Source organism: Oryza glaberrima, chromosome 7 (genome assembly GCF_000147395.1).
Source record: "Oryza glaberrima chromosome 7, OglaRS2, whole genome shotgun sequence".
Classification (NCBI taxonomy): Eukaryota; Viridiplantae; Streptophyta; class Magnoliopsida; order Poales; family Poaceae; genus Oryza; species Oryza glaberrima.
Genome location: NC_068332.1, coordinates 12,757,717 through 12,777,270, shown reverse-complemented (window position 1 = coordinate 12,777,270; position 19,554 = coordinate 12,757,717). Strand labels below are relative to the sequence as shown.

General features: G+C 43.3%; 3 protein-coding genes across 6 annotated transcripts; 2 read left to right on the top strand and 1 right to left on the bottom strand.

Moving 5' to 3' along the window:
• The first annotated feature begins 59 nt into the window (after positions 1-59).
• Positions 60-4,657, top strand: LOC127778623 (methionine aminopeptidase 1B, chloroplastic-like). Of its 3 annotated transcripts, XM_052305243.1 has the most exons (12): positions 60-203; positions 738-839; positions 2,105-2,281; positions 2,381-2,447; positions 2,538-2,624; positions 2,761-2,922; positions 3,026-3,067; positions 3,274-3,345; positions 3,444-3,523; positions 3,880-3,974; positions 4,076-4,127; positions 4,192-4,657. In XM_052305243.1, exons 3-12 carry the CDS (start codon positions 2,142-2,144, stop codon positions 4,346-4,348), a joined length of 954 nt encoding a protein of 317 aa, XP_052161203.1. In that variant the 5' UTR covers positions 60-203; positions 738-839; positions 2,105-2,141; the 3' UTR covers positions 4,349-4,657. The 3 variants fall into 3 exon arrangements, with proteins under 3 accessions (XP_052161203.1, XP_052161202.1, XP_052161201.1); XM_052305242.1 differs by having other exon boundaries at positions 61-203; positions 2,381-2,624; positions 4,076-4,123; XM_052305241.1 differs by having other exon boundaries at positions 61-203; positions 2,381-2,624.
• A 3,077-nt stretch (positions 4,658-7,734) lies between these two features.
• On the bottom strand, positions 7,735-8,214 carry LOC127780191 (uncharacterized). Its single transcript, XM_052307136.1, has 2 exons — positions 8,002-8,214; positions 7,735-7,926 (listed from the first exon to the last, which is right to left on the bottom strand). The coding sequence occupies exons 1-2, from the start codon at positions 8,212-8,214 to the stop codon at positions 7,735-7,737; spliced, it is 405 nt and encodes a 134-aa protein (XP_052163096.1).
• A 4,327-nt stretch (positions 8,215-12,541) lies between these two features.
• On the top strand, positions 12,542-19,205 carry LOC127779483 (protein CHROMATIN REMODELING 35-like). Of its 2 annotated transcripts, none has more exons than XM_052306272.1 (7): positions 12,542-12,684; positions 14,133-14,725; positions 14,984-15,316; positions 15,647-15,817; positions 16,931-18,687; positions 18,771-18,847; positions 18,966-19,205. In XM_052306272.1, the coding sequence occupies exons 1-6, from the start codon at positions 12,642-12,644 to the stop codon at positions 18,772-18,774; spliced, it is 2,901 nt and encodes a 966-aa protein (XP_052162232.1). In that variant the 5' UTR covers positions 12,542-12,641; the 3' UTR covers positions 18,775-18,847; positions 18,966-19,205. The 2 variants fall into 2 exon arrangements, with proteins under 2 accessions (XP_052162232.1, XP_052162233.1); XM_052306273.1 differs by lacking the exon at positions 12,542-12,684 and adding an exon at positions 12,809-13,225.
• Positions 19,206-19,554: the final 349 nt, after the last annotated feature.

Below are 19,554 nucleotides of genomic sequence, written 5' to 3'. Positions count from 1 at the left end.
GCCAACCCAGGGCAGCCCGGCCCACTTGTGCTCCAACTCTATCCATTCCACTCGAGCTTCTCCCCTCGAGGTCGCCCCGCCACCGCAGCGCACTTCTCTCCTCCTTCCACCGCCTCTCCCCGGCCGGCCGGAGCTGGGAAGGCGAAACCCTAGCTCGGCCGCCCACGAACCAACTCCGAAATTCGCCGCGTCCAAAATTGAAGGTAGGAATGGATTCCCCATTCCCGTGCTCCCCTTTCCCCTCTCCTTCCTCGCTGGAACCCGCCGGAGCGCCGCCGCCTCTCACGCCACCGCCTCCCGCTTCACCGCACCGCCGGAATAGGCGTCCCCTCGCCGGTCCTGCTCCCCATTGGCCGCTGGCCACCGGCGGCCTTGAACCGCTGACGACCCCCGTAAACCGAAGAAAAACGAAGCAGTCTCTTCCCTTTGAAATAAAAAGGCAATTTCTCTGGTTCCTCTGGTTCAGTGACCATTCGACCTCAAAACGAAAATCTTCCACCTGTTCCCAACTCATTGAATGATTATCCGAGTCCATCTCCATCCGCATCAGTTTCGTCGCCATCCGAGCATCTGTTAACACAACCCCAAATTTTGATTCTTAGGGTTTGCTGACCGTTAAAGCTACAAAAATTCTCAAATTTCACCGTCTAACCTCTTTTGATCCTAAACGGCACCTTCCGAGGTTTTAGTGTTTATTTGGATTTTATTTGCTCAGCTCTTTAATTGTGTATCCATAGATTACGCCATCGGTTCAGGAGAAGGGTCAGAGTTTGCTGTTGATGCATACGCCATCGCTACTGCAGGAGGAGACGTTTGGTACGACTACGCTGAGCCCAAAGGCAAGTCATCCCCCCGTTTTTTTGGACAGTTTGCTTACCTCTCGAAGTACTCCTTCCGTTTCAGTTTACAAGACGTCTTGAGTTTGGTCAAAATCAATCTGCTTTAAGTTTGATTAAGTTTATAGAAAAATATAGTAATATTTATAATAACAAATTAGTTTTATTAAATCAATAATTGAATATACATTCATAATAAATTTATCTTGGGTTCAATATTCTATTATTTTTTACTATAAATTTAATCAAAATTGAAGCAGTTTGACTTTGACTCTTGTAACATGAAAACCGGAGGTAGTACTATTTAGGGTGCATGTGTTGGGCATACTTAAAACCTTTCGAAACGGCAATGACCAGTTATCTTATATTGCTATATACAGCCATGCCTTTGTGGAACCTGGTATATCCTTGGTAACCCTAGTACAACATAACATGTGATGTTTACATTTTGGTTATGTCACTTCATGTGTTCAGATGGAAATTTTATGGTTCTTTTAAAGTTTATAAGGATAAACCCACTTATATTAATATTAAGTGACATAGTTTAGGCCCATACGTTTGACCGAGTAATTAGACTTGAATGAACACATTTCCAGTGGATTGAAATCCTGCACTAGAATTTCTTCTCTAAAAATGTTTGGAGGGATGTCTCTCCCTCCAAATCTCATTTTTTGAAATCCTGCACTAGGACCCCACAACCCACCCGCTCTTGAAGTGAACCATATATCGGCTTGAGATTGTGCTGAGGCACTTTTGTGTATGCCTTATGGTCCTTACAGTGTATTGGACCTATTGCATCTTTTAGCTCGTCAAGGTGGTACATTGACTTCAACTGAGAGTATTGGAATAGGTCCCCCGCCGTGGCATCGGGTCTCGCCGCACGGTACGCGTTGGGGGCATGACCCCGTACACGACGGAGATGTTCACGGTGGCCTTCTTGAACACGACCCACCCTTCAGCACGTGGCTGATGCCCTTGCCGCTGCCCGGCCGTGTCTAGGCGTCCTCCTGGAATTGCACCCTGCTCCACATGCCTACCGCTGCTGGCCTCCTTGACCACCTCCAGCGCCGTGCACACCTCCACCTGCGCGTGCCGGATGGTGCGCTCGAACCGCGCCTCCACCAACACGGCCTTCTCCTCTCCCAGCAGGAATGTCGGCGATGCCCTGCGGCCTGCATGATGCAAGAGAGAAAGAGAGACAGATTTAAACCAGCTCAGCCAATCCCCTCCCGCCACATGCTCCATGACTTATTCTCTTCTATCTACAGCTCGCTGTGACCGGGAGCTCCGAGTTGGCCACTAGCAATGGCATTGTCGGTGAGTTTGGAGCTCTCGCACTCGCCTCCGCTGTGGCACCTTCCCTCCCTCTGCCATCACCGCCCAGGTATACCGGATCCAAGAAAATCGTGGACAGTAAAGCAACCCAAGAGGATCTGCAGCCGCAGGTATCAGCCACAATCCAACCCCAAAGTTTCTTCCTTCCATTTCTTCAGATGCAAACAATTTTTTCGTCAACTGGCGAACATTCAGTGTCAAAACTGAAGAGCTGCAGAGATTCAGTGGCCGGAACAACCACGGAGGAGGACGAGGGAGCCCTTGAGGCGCGGCACGGTGAGTCCGCGCCTCCCTGTGCCCGACCACATCCCTCTCCCTCCTTACGCAGGCACGAATCGCCTCCCTGATGTCGACCCCAATCGACAGCTGCATGACTGCGAGAGCATTGCTCGTATGAGAGCCGCCTGCGAGCTCGCCGCTCGAGTTCTTGAGTACGCAGGGACACTAGTCAAGGTAACCCTTAAACATATATGATCCATATATATGTACAGTTTCTTCATCTTCTGCCCAATTTTCATTTGAAAAATTGCTTTGAAAAATATGCAACAATCAAACATGCGTGTAATCATATATCTTATTAATGTGTCAGCCATGGGTGACGACTGATGAGATTGACAGAGCAGTTCATCAGATGATCATCGACGCTGGCGCCTACCCTTCTCCCCTAGGCTACGGTGGTTTTCCGAAGAGCGTCTGCACGTCGGTGAACGAGTGCATCTGCCATGGAATCCCTGACTCGCGGGTGCTACAGGTCGAGAGGGATTCATGAGCCCTTCTGCTTCTTACATTCATATATATTTTAGTTCTGTTTGGTACTAATGCTTGGTTTCAATTACTGATCATTCTTCTTGCAGAATGGAGACATCATTAATATCGATGTTACTGTCTACTTGAATGTATGTGATTCCTTTTTCATTCTTCTGTCCTCTTTTCCTTGTCAGTCATCACCATTCAATTCGATTGAAATCATCTGCATTATCTAAAAAAAAAAATTCAACATTCAATTTGTTACTCATGGTGTGCTGCTCTTCTGCCATTAATTGACCTGGTTATTGACACATTTGCAGTGTAAAATTAAGTGACATGTAGTGTGTTTACCTAGGGATACCACGGTGACACCTCAAGGACATACCTATGTGGAGAAGTTGATGAATCTACTATGCAACTTGTAAAGGTGTAAATGACCTTGCTGATCTCTGCTGATTGTTTCATGATACGATAATGTTTCATCCTGTATCTGAAGAAACTTATATATTGTTCTGTAACTAACAGGTCACTGAAGAGTGCATGCTGAGGGGAATATCAGCCTGCAAACACGGTGCTAGTTTTAAGACAATTGGTCAGAGAATAAGGTGTTAATCTCTCTTACCCATAAATTTCATGATGTCTTTCAGATGAATCAAGTACTAATCAGCATCGATCTGAAAGCACTGAAAAAAGGAACACAAAAATTGATCAGGATGCTGTTTTTCCCAGTAATAAGCAAACATTTTCCTCTAAAATTTACTGAGAAATTTTGTTTCATGTACTTATATATGTAGTATATTATCTATCATACATTTTTTCTGGTGCACTGAAACTCAAATAAGCTGAACAGTAAGAGGAAAAACATATAATGCTGAATTTCAAATGCCATGAATCATAAATGCACTTATCCCGTCAGTGATAGTCCAGCTTCTACAAATAATTTCATGATTTCTGATTTCAGTGAGTACGTGGACGAGTACGGGTACAGCATCGATCCCTTTGTCGGACATGGAATTGGGAAAATATTCCACTCGGAACCGATCATTTGTCATACCTGTAAGTAGCCAATAACCATATATATGTCATGTAGTCTAATTTCAGTATGGTTAATTTCTTACAGACGACAACACACTCCCTAACTAATTGATTTAACATAGATGATTACGAGCCAGGCTACATGGTTGCAGGCCAGACATTCACAATCGGTAGGTAGGTACATACATACATACATGATCTTGTGTTTTGGTTAATGGCTGGGCTGCATGCAATGCAGAGCCTACTCTGTCCATGGGAGGCACCCAGTGCACACTGTGGGACGACGGGTGGACGGCTGTCACGGTGGACGGCAGCCTCACCGCGCAGTTCGAGCACACCATCTTGGTCACCGGCGACGGCGCGGAGATCCTCACCATGCACCCGCGGTGAGATGACGAGAAATTCTACGCAACTAGCACCACTTACATATCGTGCTGGTCTAAAAGCATCCTTTTCTCAGTTTTCATCTTTCACAAAACAAAGGCAACTCATGATCTGTACAGCATTTTCAAATAGTAGCAAAATGCCCATACTTTGTTACGGGATTAAAAACAAAATCTTACTGTATGCTCTAGAATAGTACTTCCCGTTCAATAATTATGGGATTATTAATGTGACTGACTGGGGATTAGTAGAATCTTTTCAGAATCATTTAGAGACTATACTGCTACAATAGTTGAGACAACAATAACTCTTAATCATCAATGCACCAAAATATTTTTTTTATATCCTTCTTTCCTTTTCTCCATCCTCATGCAACAAAATTTCCTTTAACAAATATTAAGAGTCGACTCTGAGCTGTTGTCATGTATAGCAACCATGCTTTTCTTTCCTCTTCTCTCTCTCTTCCACATTATCAAATTTACTTGCATGGCAATAAAGAGAGACAGCTATTACACACGGTTGTACATGCACTCATAGGCCCAACTGCCCTTTTAAAGAAACGAACAACCCATATTCTCACACGCAGAAGGCAGAAGCCCCAAATGGCCGGACGGGAGCACTTATAACTGACCTGTGGCCCTCACTTACCAGCGCCACCGGTTTCTTTTAAGATTGGTATAGATCCTAATTTCAAATAGTGATTAATCATATCATAACCGGAGGGATCGAGTACTGACCTTTGAAGACATTAGAGCCGAAAAGAGGGGTCAATTTAAAAAAAAAGAAAAGAAAATATTAAAATCTCATCCTTTGACGAGCTAGATGAGCAAGAGCTAGGCCCAAACTCTCGACATCCCAAAAGTTAACCTTTGAGCCCTTACCTAAACCTCGGGAAACGGAGGAAGAAAAAAAAATCAGTCTTCAGAAATCCCTTTCCAAGAAAAAAAAATCAGTCTTCGGAAATCCCTTTCCAGTTCGAGAATGATCTTTTTTAAGATTATGGAAGCACCTCAAGCTTTTCCTATCGAAAGAGACCACTTGCCCCGTGTAGTTCCCATGAGGCGATTGAGCAAAATTTTCTCAAAGACATGGTGAGGGGATCAACTACCATCGTGAGCATGAGCTGTTAAGAGATATGGAGCTTTCTTCCGAAGCAATTCGAATTAACTCCCCATCCTTAACTATTCAATGTCTCATGAAAGAGGCCATGGTGAATGTTCACTATAATCCCATTGTTGGTGCTAACATCATATCTACAGCCTTTGCATTAACTAGCTTAGGGGACAGACTGTTAGCACCCATAGACAAAACCTTCCGAAGTTCCTCAGGTCTTATGATAGAAGGTTATGGGATTCTATGTGTAGGGCCATTAAGGCACAAGAATGTCAAAGCCCTCCTAGACTTCCACGTGTTCAAAATCCCTGACTTTGATCTTCTAATCGTCCATTCCACATAAAAGTTTCTTCTAGATGTGCCCAGAAGGGAGGACTGGCGGTCTTTGAAAACTCCAAAAAAGAGTTGATCCCACAACGAGCCGTCACGGGATGGAGGATGTGCATTGACGTTGGTATTTCTTAACGACATTACTAGAAATATAATTCCCAGCAATGGCGTCGAAATATTCATGATATATTTTACGGTTACAAATATAATCCGCAAGTGCACGGATATAACGTTGTAGTATTTTACCCGGAAGTATTCCAAGGTATTGTATTTATTTAATTCCAATGAGAGATATGATAAGAGAATACTATGCTAATAATTTATATCACTTGTATAGATCAGAGTCTATGCAGGGGTTAGGCAATATTTATGGGTAGAAAAATGTTGAGACACAGAAGAAGTAACCACATTATTCTCATTAAAATAAAGTCTAAGCTAAATGGAGAAAGAATAATACTTCTAGTATATAGTCATTTTAATATACACTTGCTAATATACAACAATGCGGCCAATACCCTCTAACTATGCCCTCCTAGTGTTTCGAGAGACCACCCCTAATTGTCGAGTTTCTTACCCGTCATGGCCATCCAACCGATAATGAATACGGGGGAGTACCCACACCAGGAAATTGTCTTAGTACTATATACCCACGTGGAGGAATACCTGTACTGAGCTATCACCATCAGCGGCCCACCACTACTGTCCTATGGCATATAATACCAATTAATGATATATAATAAACTAAGCACTACGCTTACATTACTAAATACTACACTATATCGTTGCAGTAGACATAGAGCAATCATCAAAATAAACATTAAATACACACCATTGCATATCTCTGGTAGGTTAGCTACATCATTATATTGTGACAAGTATAACATAAAGTCGGTACTTAGATAATATAAATGAAGTAAAGAACTAAAGCTATATAAAGAAGAATATTTCATTGATAATATAAGTCTTACAAAAGAAGGAAGAGCTACTAGAACCATACCCGAAATCTCCTGAAGACTTGAGGAACTAGAAAACTATTCTGTTTATACTCCAGTAGTACTAGAACAAAGTAAATAAACTAGAGAGAGAGAGCTCTTGATTCTTCTTCTTCGGTGTGTGATGGAGTGGAGTGAACTGACCTCCATAAATAGACTGCCAATGACGGTTGTGGCAGTTGGAATTGTCGAAAAAAAAACCCACAACCGTCATTGGGGAGCAATCATGGACATTCACATGGAAGGCCGGGATGAGAGGCCGCAGCTAGGGTTCGGTCGAACCCTTGGTCCAGCCGAACTTGGGTCGGCCCCTCTGGCCTCCAATTTTGGCCGAGGACTTTCTTGTTGGGCCTTGTTCTTCATGGTATGGTAGTGAGCTTATTTGCAGGTGTTAAATTGGATTTGTAAGCTCATCCATCCATAAGTCTGCCACTCGGCGGTCATCGATTGATCGTTTAGTTATTTTCCGATGATTCTCCTCCGTTTATGTAGAGATCTTTGTATTCAAATAAAATTCTAAGTACAAATGGAAATAGATTATTTCTAATAAAATACGCATTGCAAGCATAACTAGTTCTCTTTTATTCCGGTTATATTGACGGTCGAAATTGGTCTATAACGACTGCCAACAAACTCCCCAAGCTTGAACCTTTGCTTGTCCCGAGTAAAAGATTTACAAAAACAAACTTAGTTGTTAATTAGGAGTTGCTACCGTGCTGTATATCTCAAAGGTGTTGGTACAAAGTATGAGTACTCTCTCTCTCGTTAAGCGAGTTAGCACGGTGGCTTACCCATGCGCCTAATAACCGTGGGACACATGCTTCTCCTTGTCTTGAGTGGTTGAGAGATAGAATAGTTAGTAGAGCACTAATCAAAAGTTTTCAAAGTTGCAAATAAAAGCCAAGTTCCTCAAATGATTCTCTCGATCACTCAAAAGTGTATAACTTGCCATTGATGTGCATTCAGATTTCTTCGGCTCCCACATTGATGCATGCGTCTGTCGTGCTCAGGAACGACCACACAAGGATAAGTGTGGTGTCCTTGTCGGTGTCCATATCCAGCACCACAAAATCCATAGGAATGAAGCAACCCCGGATTCTCACCGGAATGTCTTCAGCAATCCCCGTCAGATAGCGGACCATAGAATCGGTCAACTGCAGCATCATAGGGGTAGGCAAGAGCGTTGTATAGTTCAGCTAGTCAAAAACTACTTTGGGCATGACACTGACGCTTGCTCCAAGGTCGCATAGGGCATGGTCGAAGTGTTGTGTCCCAATTGTACAGTCGATGGTGGGACACCCCGGATCTTTCTTCTTTTTAGGAAGTTGGTTGAGTATAGCCGCGCTACACTCTTCTGTTAGTTTGACGATCTCCGTGGTGGGCTGCGGCCTTTGGTTGCTAATGTTATCTCGGAGGTAGAGAGCATAGGTTGGAACCTGCATCGCATCCAGTAATGGGATATTGATGTACATTTTCTGGATTACCTCGATGAAACGGAGATTCTCCCGAGAAGGGCACTGGTCTAACCCATCGGGAAGAACATAGAGAGGAATGCATTTGAGCACCTCTCCCAAGTGTCTATGGCACCCCTCTTGGAGTAGAACCACTGTTTTGCCCTCCCAAGTAGGGAGAACGGAAACAGGCAGAGCCTGATGGCGTCCTGGGTCACACCCGCATCCAACGGTATTCAGCTAGCCTAAACACCATGTATGCTAGTAAATAATATCACTAACTCTCCCGGGACTCTCACCCTTTCGGATGAACAAGTTGGAGCTAGAGCAACCTATAAAGGTCATTGGACCGTTACCGTAGCATGGATCGACTAGCCTAGGATAAAGCAGATATACAAAGTATATACTACTCATAGAACATATACTAAAGAAAGGAATACATATGCTATGAGCATAAATAAATAAAGAAGATAGTTCCATTAATATAACTATAGTCTTACAAGAAGAGTAAAGTACTAAAGACATACTGAAAACTCCGAGAAGGCTATAAGACCAAAACTCCTCTAGACTTTATTCCTACTAAACTATGGAAAACACAATAGGGAAGAGGGAATTGCTCGTTGAGGTGTGTGTTACAAGTGAGGGACTGAGCTCCTTTTATAGGTGGCTTATGACAGTTGTATGTCGGTTAAACACCCACAATTGCCATTGGGACTTGGGAGCCAACCAGGAAGCTACACGTGGAGGGCCAGGATGAGGGGTGGCAGAGGCGGTTCGGCCGAACCCTTGGCACCGCCTTTCTCCACTGCCTTTCACCAGCAGATGACAGGTGGGGCCCCTATGACAGTTCCTGGTGGTTTGGCCCCACTTTAGGTCGGTTTGGCCCGACTTGTGGGCCCCTCAATCCATGTGCTTGCACATGATTCACCAGAAGTGTGTTTCCTTGTATGTTGGTCCCATTTCTCCTTCACTTGGATGTATAATTCCTGCATCCATGTTATTTCTCCAATCCTAACGCAACTACATTATTTATTATTGGTATATTTGTACAAAATGCTATTTTTCTCTTTATTAGTTGTGCTAGTTGGCGGTCGAAATCGATACTGAACGTTACGCACTTCTATTATCAACTAATTAGGCATACTTCTTGTATGTGCACTAGTGATGCTTACGTGCGACTTTCGTCGTGTTCGGGTAGAATCATTGAGAGTTTCCATAGTATTTGGTGTAAACTCGGTGCACCGAATAGCCTCCGAGTCATATTCTCAATGAATCATAGTAAAAAAGAAAAAACCATTCTTGCTCTATGAGAGGTGGGTGTGCATCATAATCTTTCAAACCACTTCTTTCGTGTAGTCAACAGAGTGTCAACGCACTTGTTCATCTAGTGTACTCATTCATGAAAGTAACATAGAGACACCAATGAGAGACTGAAGATGCTTGATCAATCTCATCAAGTTAATAAATAGAGTGTACTTGAGTTGATGGTGCTCAAAGCTTCTTGCACCGTCGACTTCGGTTGCATATGTCAGGGATATTCTAGATTCGATGAACTTTCTTGTTCGCGATGCCAGTCATCTTTCGTTATTAAAAAATACACGCAAACACAAATGTTGCAATATAATGGTACACAAAATTTCCGCAAATAATTCCAATATATTCTATGCAATTTTATACATTTTACCACAAAGATATCAATTAAGGGTAATAAAAGCATTACAAATAACCACTAATCATAGATGCAATAAATAAAATTCATAATTATAAATATCAACAACAAAAGTGCCTGAAATGCAAAATCGGGATCAAAATTCAAAAATTCCGGGGCTCTTTTATGCGAAAATATGATTTTTTTAGTGGTTTTGCAAATTCCGAATACCGTTCAAACAAATATCCCAATGCAAAGGGTTATTTGTGTATTTTGAAAAAAATTCAAGGTTTAAAACATGAAATTTCCAATTCAGACAAACATGCGATTTCCCAAAAGATGAGGGTTTATTTGCAAAATCACAAGATTCAATCATTTTCTTTTTCTTTTTCTCCCTTTGTTTTCTTTCCTTTTTTTCTTTTCTCCTCCCCCTCTCCCGATGGTGCTCCTGACAAATGTGGCGGGCGGGGAGGCTGGCGCGACTCGCGCGATGGGTGTTGCATGGCGGCGTGGAGGCCGAGACACAGGACAGGCAACAGCGACACGCATCACGGCGCGCGTGCTGCCGCTGGCGCGGTGGCCTTGGCGGGCGCGGTGGCTCCGGCTCCAGCTCAGCCAGGCCGGCACTCGCCGGGCGGCGGCTCGGCGCGAGCATGGCTGGCGGTGACCATATTTCCGTGCGGCGGCAGCGTGGGTCACAGCGGCCCCGTCACCGCCTCGATGGTGCGGCCGGCGTCGCCTTCTCATTTATTTATTTATTTTTCTTTTTCTTTGATTTCTTCTTTCTAATGGCGCATGTGATGTCAGGCGGTGTGGCCGCCGGCGCCCGGCTCTATGGGCAAGACGCGGCGTGGCCGACCGGCGGTGCAAGCAACAACGGCAGTGGCCGACATCGCCTCCCCGGTTTCCGCTTCCTTTTTTTCGTTGGTGCAACGATGCTGTCTAGCAGAGGAGGACGGAGACAGTGCAACTGTGCGAGGTTGACGCGGCCGTGCGATGCAGCAGCCGGAGCAACACTTCGGTTAGGCCTGCGGCAGCGCGGCCCTGTGGCTGTAAGGTACAATGAGGGGCGACCGTGTAATGGCGGGCCGGTGCGGTAAGCAGCCACGGTTACTCGTCGGTGGTGCTTCTTTCCTTTGTTTTCTCCCGTGGCACGGTGCAAAGTCCGTGGCCGATGCGGCATGGAGAAACGTGCATTGGCGGCCAACCGTTCTGGAAAATCCCCAATCAGCATTCGCCATTGACTCCAAGTCGGCGTTGGCAGATTTTTCTAGGAACAATAAAAAGGGAACAAGAATGAAGAGAGGAATCCATTTTCGTGATTAGATCGACAAGATGCAAAATGGATTTGCGAGTTATTACCCTTCTTCTGTCTTGGTCTTCGGTAGAACATCATGCTGATAACGTATTATACAACCCCTACGTTACATGCCTAATCAAGAGGGGTTATATAATGTCTACGAAAAGTGGAGACACAAGATGTTGGGTAGGACTGCATTCTTATTCATTTATTCTCACTAGTGAGTACAATAGCTCCTCTCATCTATTTATAGGTATAGTCATGAGTGGTTTCCTTATTTAGTGACAGACCCATTTGTCGGGTAACTGGGCCAGGTATTCTTGGCCTCTGGTTTCCTAACAAAGGGTTGCATGGTAAAACTAATGCTAATAGGCGCCAAGGTAGCATGCTAGTGTGGGCAATTGCATTCAATTTCTTAGCATGGAGTGACGCAGTAATAACTATTTTTATTGACCTTAAGGCCAAATCACTTTGCTATATCTTAAACTACAGACATACGGAATATATCCATTAATATAATTCATATGGATAAAAACTAACCATCAACACCCATGACAGTGTCCTTGTCATATCTGGAGTTTCCGCAAGCACATGTAGATATTTGGAGTTTTAGCTACGCTTTAGGTCCCCTTTGAAACATGGGATAAAAAATGCATGAATGGAAGTAACATGTTTTTTCAATCCTATAGAATTTAAAAACACATAAAACATAAGGAGAAGTTTGTTGTTGCAGCACAGTAAAGATTGAACCAAAGGAATGTTTCCAATAGGCTTTATCTCTTACTTATTTTTTTATGAAATTGACGATAGGATACAATCTTAAAGAAAATTTCCTATCTTCTTTCTATAAATAAGAGAAATCCTTTGCCAATCCTCATAATTATTAAGCTTGCCTAACTGTCGAAATTAATTACTCATCTTCATTCCAACTTTTTTTTTCAGTGAGGAAGAACCTAAATCTTTACATTGCGCATATTTCAGGACTATCATGTTAAGCTCACATCGCTGGAAAATATTTTACAAGGAGTCATCTAATCCAATAGTGCCTGGATCAACCAGGAGTTACCAGGAGTGATGTCGTACGCCTGGTCATCATCGGCCCACCTATCAGTCCCGCCACGTGGCTCCACCCATTCGACTGGTTCTAAAGCAAATCACCCAGCTGGTATGCACGTTGTGGCAGCATATTCTAGTCTCTCTCCTTTTTTTTTTTCCTCACCCCGGAAATTCACACCCACCCCCACCAACCCTAGAGCAGTAGGGCCCCTTCCAGGTGGGCCCGAGGCGCGCCACGTCAGTGTAGCGGGTGGCAATTGGCAAAGCCTCCGAAACAGAGATTCCCCCTACACAAGAATCACCACGGTTTCCACTCCACCCACCACTCCACCAGCGACACTTGACACGCACGCGCCACACGCCGCCGCTCTCTGTCTCTGTCTCGGTCTCCGCCTCCCGCGCCGCGGCCACGCCATGGCCGCTGCCGGCAGGGACCCGCTGGCGACGCCATCCTCCAGTGAGTGAACTCCGGTTCCCCCTTCGCCCTCTCCCTCTCCCTTCCTCCTCGCTCTCGTCTGGTGGCAAAGTCCCCGGAAGGGGCGGGTTCGTTTTTTTCTTTCTTCGTCAGTTCTACGGGGGTGGAGGGGTGGGGGGGTTGGAAATTATGTGTTTGATTGAGAGGATATCCTGAGATGGATTGGGATCATCCCATCTTTTACATGTGTTTGGTTTAAAGACTAGCAAGATTCCAACAGAGAATATTCGGGACAACCTCATCCAGAAATCTGGCGGACGGCGCCATCCCACCTCCGCACGCGCGGTGACTAGGGTTAGCGCGAGCAGGGGCGAGTTGGCGGCGGGAGTGCGCTAGCCGGCGGCGGCCGCGTCGTCGTCCATCCATCCACGTCGCCGTCGTCCATCCTCCCGCGTCGTCGCCCATCCTCCCGCGAACCCAGCCGGCGGCAACCCTCGGCGGTCGCTGCTCACCCTCGGCTTTTGTCTGGTTGGGCCTTTCCTCGGTGATAATGTTGGCTCGCCTCCGTTGGTCGAAATCTCCGGTGATTTTATTTTATTTTTAGATCGTGATATTATGCATTAAGCACCTGTACATGTACACCTCGATTTGAGTAGAACAAAGGTTTGTAGTATTGTGCTTGGAAATGCTCCTCGGAAACAAACCATTCATGACATTTGAGGGGAGAAGTGCTTGTTCTACTCCTACCTCATTTGTTTGTATGTTTGAGTGAACTAGGTTCTGGAATGGAGCTTCTTTGCTTTGTTTTGGAGTAATACCTGCATAATGTTTCTAGAACGCTGGTAGCGGTGGGGGGCACATTCGTCATGTCGTGATTTGAGATTCTCATGGCGTACAAGGGAGGTGTTTGTTGATGGCACTTTGGGAAGTGGGCACTTGTCGATGGTACATATAAAGAAGAGTAGATTTCACAAAACTCTTTTAGTTTATTGTGCCAAACCATGGTGATGTATGATTAATGACATCTATATACTCTAAACTATTCTTCCCTGCTAATTTCAATTAATACTAATTTTCTCGTCGTGTTGAGCCACATCATCCTCAATCATTATGGTTATTGGATAGTTGTTCTGTGTCTGAGATTTGCATCCAGATCAGACTAGCTGCTCCATTCACATATCGAGCTCTTATGTGGCACTTGCCTTATGTGCTTGTTGATGTTGTTTCAGTATTGCTCACTATTATATTATAGAACATCCTAAATAACATTCTTAAATTAAGAGTTGTGCATTAAGCTCACCATTCTACTTGGCATTTGCACAGTTTCATTGTTTTGCAGACTTAGGGGCTATTCAAGCATCATTTGGTTTCCTTCCCAACCAAAACCTGTTCTTTCATGGACCTAATCTGTTGTTTTGTCTTATTCTAACTTGATACCCCAAACCACAACCAACATCTCCTCTGATTTAATCAATCTGCTGTCTTTGTAGGAATGTATTACCGCAGGCAAAGGAAGGCTTCTTCTGAGGTCAATGCCAATGTGTTTGTGCCTGGGGGTCAGAATGGTATTTCATTTCCTGCATCAAATAGGGCTCATGATTGGGGATATGGTGGTGTTCGCGAAGAATGGGAAGCTAGTTATGCTCGCAAACTCCAGTTGATCAATTTTCTTTCTTCACTGCATCAACGCACTGCAAATTCTTTGATAACCACTAGAATGGATGCTAACATGGACACTCCTTTGGAGCAAAAACAAAAGGACAGCTCAGCAATAGTAGTTCTTGATTCTGATGATGAGGACGAAGCAGAAAGATGTGAACAGCTCGCATCTGAGAACAATAAACAACAGGCACCATCTGGACCAACTAGTCCTTGCACAACATGGATTGTATCCAGTGCGAAAGACCAAGTAAATGGAACCTTGCATGTTGATGGAGTCCAAAGCACTCAAATTGTTCCATATGGTCAAAATGCACCTTTAATAAATCAGTCCCCTTTGCAAACCAGCTGGCAACCATCTATCCAATATGAAAGGGTTATATTGCAGAGAAGACCTGAGGAGCAACGCGTTCAAGATCTGGTGGTATGTATCTTTCACTTGAAATTTTTCAATGGACTATCCACTTCTACATATTGGTACTTTTACTCCTTCCACAAACCTGCACTGACAAACCAATTTATTGCATCATGTCTTGTGATTGTACTTTGATAAATCTGAAGAGCGTTATGATATTTCTTGTCTGGAATGTTAGAATGGAAATGTTTGGTGTTTGTTGAATCTATACTCTTTTGAAGCTTAAATATCTCATATTTGAACTTTAACTCTTGTTGCTCACTGTAGGCAGCAAGCCATGCAGAGAAGATAGCAGAAACACAAGTTTTCCTTACTCTGCCTACTCTTCCTAATGAGAGAAAACGAAGGAAATCAGAACCCACCACCCTGGTAGATGGAGATGGTGGAACTAACCTAGGGAAAGGAAAAAGGAAAAATCATCAAAATCAAGCAGCAGTTGATTCAATCTTGGATTTGCAACAAAATGTTGTTCCTTTGCAACAAAATGATGTTCCTTCACAAAGCTACAGGACTATGATAGAAGAGGAGAAACCTGTAAAAGAAAGTGATGGTCTCGAGGATCTTTGGAAAGATTTTTCATTGGCTGCTGAATGTACAAAGGTACAAGATGTAATCACAGATGTTCTTTTTTACTTTTATTCTGCAGCTTTATAATACTGTTGGTTCTTTTTCCAGCTGACCTCTAATTGTACTCGGAAATACATGCTGTAATCTTTATTTTTTGTTTCAAGATTGAATACCACTGTCCACAAAGTAAGTTTCATGGCAAAGTGTATTTTATAAGATAAGCTAGAGTTTGAAAAGGCGTTCATTTGTCATTTAAATCAGTTAAATGCGTATTTTGACAAAGTTTTGAAGCATTTCAGTTGATTATTTCTATCTGAATTGTGTCTTTTTCCAATAATGATCAAAGTAATATTCTTTGTCCAGCTTGATACAAATGAAGACATGTCCAATGAAAAAGATGTGGATGATGAAAACGAGATGGATGACGATTGCAATCATGACATTCGGATTCATGAAGATCTAGGCCATGTATGCCGTATTTGTGGCATGATTGTTAGAAAGGCTGAAACAATAATTGATTATCAGTGGAAAAAGGTACATACCATGTTTTGGACATATGATACTTCAAAGTTCTCAAACCTGTGATGTCTATGATTCTGTTATGGGAATGGGCCAGGCCCATGCAACAGTTTAGGCATGATAAATTAGGAATAAGTCATATAAATATAGGAGATTATCTAGTTAGGAAAGAGATGAGGTTTATTAGAAAGTTAGAGATAGAGATTGGATTGGTTTATATAATACTAGAGACTAGTTCCTTATGTGTCTAGTATGTCCTCCCTATATATAAAGGGACCCCATGTACTCTAGTATCAATCAATCAATGAATCTAAAGTTAGCCCTAAGCCTCAGAGCCTCTTTTAGCTCAGCAGGGAGAAGCCCTGCCTCTGCTATTAGAGGGCGAGTGCCCTATCCCCCGGTCTTGGGACCCTTACCTAGCCAATCCATAACAGATTCTAGTTTTACTTTGAGGAAATTAATATAAGCAGACAATCAACTTTGTGAATTGTTTTCTTCATAAAGAAACTGCAAGTTGATTATTTACATGAAACCCCTCATGTCCCATACAGTGTCCACTTTTAAAGCCCCAAGAGTTAGATCTGGTTATACTTGACACTACACACCAGCCGTATCCACTTGCCGTGTTCATGTCAAAAACCGTTTTCCTCACCTCCTATGCAAATGCTATTAATATTAAGGCACAGTACCTTGAAGGACTTTAGGCAGTGGAAGGGCATCACGATCAAGAGAAATTTGTGGAGTCATGCTGAATGAAATAAAAATTACTGATATATGGTTTTTGTAATGCTTGTTAGATTCACTATGAATATCTAGGGATTCTGGTTTCTTTTGTAGAAAAACCTGCTATGGGGGACCTTCTCTTTACTGAAATACTTCCTAAAATGGGAGAGTGTTTTCATTACCAACTATATTGATATTGATACCGCTTTGGAGTTTATAGTAATAGTCGTTTTGCAAATCATATGGATTTCTTTAGTGGCTTGTACCTGAGCTAAGCTGGGAGCCTGGGCAGTATTCAGAGCATGGGTCCTGTAGCAAAGATGGAATGCTTGCATCAGTTTTCTAACGTTTGTTGGATTTTCCTACGTGGATAAGAAAGTTAACTTCATGCTTACATTATATCAGGCTTCAAGGACAAGAACAAATTACTATGAATCACGTTCAAAGGATGCTGATGATATTGATACTGGTGCTGTTAAAGTTTCCGAAGATTTCATTGTCTCTGATATTGCCATTCATCCAAGACATGCGAAGCAAATGAGACCACATCAGTTGGAAGGATTCAGCTTCCTGGTCAAGAATCTAGTCGGAGACAAACCTGGAGGTTGTATTCTAGCTCATGCTCCTGGTTCAGGGAAGACATTTATGCTCATAAGTTTCATTCAAAGCTTCTTAGCAAAGTATCCTTCTGCAAGGCCCCTCGTAGTGCTTCCGAAAGGGATTTTAGGTACTTGGAAGAGGGAGTTTCAGCGGTGGCAAGTGGAGGACATACCACTATATGATTTCTATTCTGTTAAGGCTGATAAAAGAACAGAGCAACTGGAAGTCCTCAAATCTTGGGAAGCCCGGATGAGCATACTATTTCTTGGATACAAGCAGTTCTCACGAATCATCTGTGGTGATGGAGATGGAAACATTGCAGCTGCGTGCCGGGACAGGCTGCTTATGGTCCCCAACCTACTTATACTAGACGAGGGTCATACACCAAGAAATCGGGAGACAGATGTACTGGCATCACTAAAAAGAGTCCAAACACCACGCAAAGTGGTCCTGTCTGGTACACTTTTCCAGAATCATGTTTCGGAAGTGTTTAACATCTTGGACCTCGTGCGCCCTAAGTTTCTCAAGATGGAATCATCCCGTCCTATCGCTAGACGTATAATGAGTCAGGTAGCAATATCAGGTATCAGGAGTTTAAAAGGGGTTCATGACAGTGCATTCACTGAGTCAGTAGAAGACACCCTGCTGAATGACGACAACTTCACTAGAAAGGCACATGTTATTAGAAGTCTTAGAGAATTAACAAAAGATGTGCTTCACTATTACAAGGGTGATATCTTAGATGAACTACCTGGCCTAGTGGATTTTAGTGTGTTCTTGAAACTCAGTACCAAGCAGAAAGAAATTGTTCACAAGATAGAAGCCTATGAAAAGTTCAAAAGAAGTGCGGTGGGGACTGCATTGTACATTCATCCCTGCCTGTCAGAAATTTCAGAGGGTGATGCTGCAGATAGGGCGACCAACTTGACAGATGCCACTGTTGACAGCTTGATTGAGTCTATCATCATTAAAGATGGGGTGAAAGCCAAGTTTTTCTTTAACATTCTGTCTCTTGCTAACTCTGCAGGAGAGAAGTTGCTTGCCTTCAGTCAATATATACTTCCCATGAAATTTTTGGAAAGGTTGTTGGTTAAGAGGCTGGGCTGGCATGTAGGGAAGGAGATTTTCATGATATCTGGTGATACTAGTGCAGACGACAGAGAAGTGGCGATGGATCAGTTTAACAACTCTGCCGATGCAAAAGTTTTGTTTGGTTCCATCAAGGCCTGTGGAGAGGGAATCTCCCTTGTTGGTGCATCGAGAGTCATCATTCTAGATGTTCATTTGAACCCATCTGTCACCCGTCAAGCAATTGGACGTGCATTCAGGCCCGGACAGCAGAAGAAAGTGTTTGTGTACAGGCTTGTTGCTGCTGATTCTCCAGAGGTGAAGTTCCATGAAACTGCGTTCAAGAAAGAAGTTATACCAAAGCTATGGTTTGAATGGAGTGAGCTCTGCACTACTGAAGACTTCAAACTGAATCAAGTTCATATTGATGACTCTGAAGATGAACTATTGGAGGCTAATGCTATTCGCCAGGATATCAAGGCTTTGTATAGAAGGTGAGCTATCTTTTTCTCCGTGTGCACATAATGCAAGTTAAACCCTGAAGGTGTTCTCTGTCTTATCCAAAATTGTCTTGTAGGTAACAAGCTGTATGTGGCTGCTGTATACCATGTACATAATGCAATGCTGATCTTTCTGGATGATCATTGCTGTGAAGTAAGGGGATTTCTCTTGAATCATTCTTCACATTACAAAATCTTTGCTCCTTATTCTGTTCTGATTGTATGACCATGATGCTTTTTCGTTAACCTATATATCATTTTTCTTCCTACAGGGTGTGGCAGTAGCCCCTTCTAGTGCCGGCGTTCCCTTCATGCTAGGATTTTTCGTTAACCTCCGTCATTTTCCTACCTGTTTTGAACCACTGTCCGATTTGTAACATGTGCCAGCTTGGTGCAGCGGTTAGCGTGCTGATCCTAGTCTCATTTCTTACTGAAAATCTCCAGGATTAATAACTATGGTTTCTGTCGTTCCTGCTTGCGGCAACAACTTAAATAATGCCACTGTTTCCTGACGTGTCTTTGTGCACTCAATTGCTCTTCAAATTTGCCTGTTTTGCTAGGGTAAAGATAATTTCTTTCTGTGCATAATGGAATGCAGGTATTTCATCGTGCATCTGTGCATATCTTTTATCTCCTTTGTTATAGTACCTGGTTTTTGTGTCGACAATTCTAGTTGCAATTCTGGCCCCTATGAAAGATGCTTTAAGACGCAGCAATGCCAGGATGCATACTCTCTTTTATTATTATTATTAAATGTTTTCTGAAAGCCCCAAGAACTGATCGAGTAGACGACTCGATCGTTGGCTCGTTGCACTCATCGACTCCAGATCAACTAATCTCTCAAAGGCCTGGCGGTTGTGT